This window comes from Chaetura pelagica, unplaced genomic scaffold (genome assembly GCF_000747805.2).
Source record: "Chaetura pelagica isolate M959 unplaced genomic scaffold, ChaPel_1.0 scaffold1160, whole genome shotgun sequence".
Classification (NCBI taxonomy): Eukaryota; Metazoa; Chordata; class Aves; order Apodiformes; family Apodidae; genus Chaetura; species Chaetura pelagica.
Genome location: NW_009951727.1, coordinates 53121 through 54401, shown reverse-complemented (window position 1 = coordinate 54401; position 1281 = coordinate 53121). Strand labels below are relative to the sequence as shown.

Genomic DNA, 1281 nt, shown 5'->3' with positions numbered 1-1281 from the left:
GCTCCCTGGCCCGGTGCTCCCTGGCCATGGCTCCCGTTGCCAGACGCCGCTTCCCCAAGGAGAGCAAAACGGATCCATGACTGTTCCTGCGCGGTGACGGTGGCTCCTGGCGGCTCCTGCCGACCCCCCGCTCCGTGGGCCCTCGTGTCCTGTGGGAAGCCGGTGCCTCACACCACGGTGCTGATGGTGGACGACTCCTCCGACCTCCGCTGCTTGCTGGGCAGGGACTTGAGATACTCCAGGTGCCTCCGGGCGTCCTCCTGGTTCTGCCGCACGTAGTAGACCAGGTAGGAGATCACCATGGCGAACCAGCCGAACATGGTGACCAGCATGGCGATGTCCGTGGTCTTTTTGGACACGTTGCAGAAGTCCGTGTCGGCCATCACCTGCAGGAAAGGTTTGCCCACGTGCTCCTCCTGCACCGAGGAGTGGCAGATGATGCCGCCCGAGGAGCCGGGGGGCAGGTCCACCGCACGGACCAGCTCCTGCAGCCGACAGTCACACTGCCAGGGGTTGTTGGAGAGGTTGACCTTGGCCTTCAGGTTGCTGAAGGTGTCTTTGCTGACTGACACCAGCCTGTTGGAAGACAAATCCAGAGAGCGGAGGTGCTCTGCCAGGCCCCGGAAAGCCCCGCTCTCGATGCTGGCGATGGAGTTCTGGGACAGGTCCAGCTCCAGCAGGAGGGGCAGGTCCCGGAAGGCGTCACGGGGCAGGAATGGGATCCGGTTGGAATCTAGGTAGAGCTTGTTGGTGTCGTTGGGGATGTCCCTGGGGACCTCGGTCAGCTGAGCGTTGCTGCAGCGGAAGGTCTTCAGCCCCTCCTCTTCTGAGGGGTAACAGCCCTTGGGGAAGGCGGCGGCCAAGCGGAGGCTGGAGGCCAGGAGGAGGCTCTGCAGGAGCAGCCACATGGTCACAGAGCAGAGCAGGACCTGCTCTCTCACACACATGGTGCTGTGCTGGCTCTGTCACGCGGCCACCGGCCCAGCGGCTCTCACCTGTGGTGGTTTCAGCTGGACTCAGTGCATCTGAGACGGAGACAGCAAAGGGACAGGGTCAGGCCAGGGGTGCCAGGAGGCAGAACTGCTGCTGTGCCAGCTGTGAGCATCACGTCTGCCCCGTGCAGGGACAGGGACAGCCCACACGGCTCACACATCCCCCCACCCCCTGCCACCAGAGCCAGGCCCAGGGCTCCTGCTCGGCAGGATCAGACCCAAGGGGCCGAGCAGAGGTCTGGTCTCGGCAGCTGGGCTGTAACAAACGGGGACGGCTCAGGCCGAGCCA

At 64.6% G+C, this 1281-nt stretch overlaps 1 protein-coding gene across 1 annotated transcript; it reads right to left on the bottom strand.

Moving 5' to 3' along the window:
• Positions 1-167: 167 nt before the first annotated feature.
• On the bottom strand, positions 168-908 carry LRRC3C (leucine rich repeat containing 3C). Its single transcript, XM_010008688.1, has one exon. It carries the CDS (start codon positions 906-908, stop codon positions 168-170), a length of 741 nt encoding a protein of 246 aa, XP_010006990.1.
• Positions 909-1281: the final 373 nt, after the last annotated feature.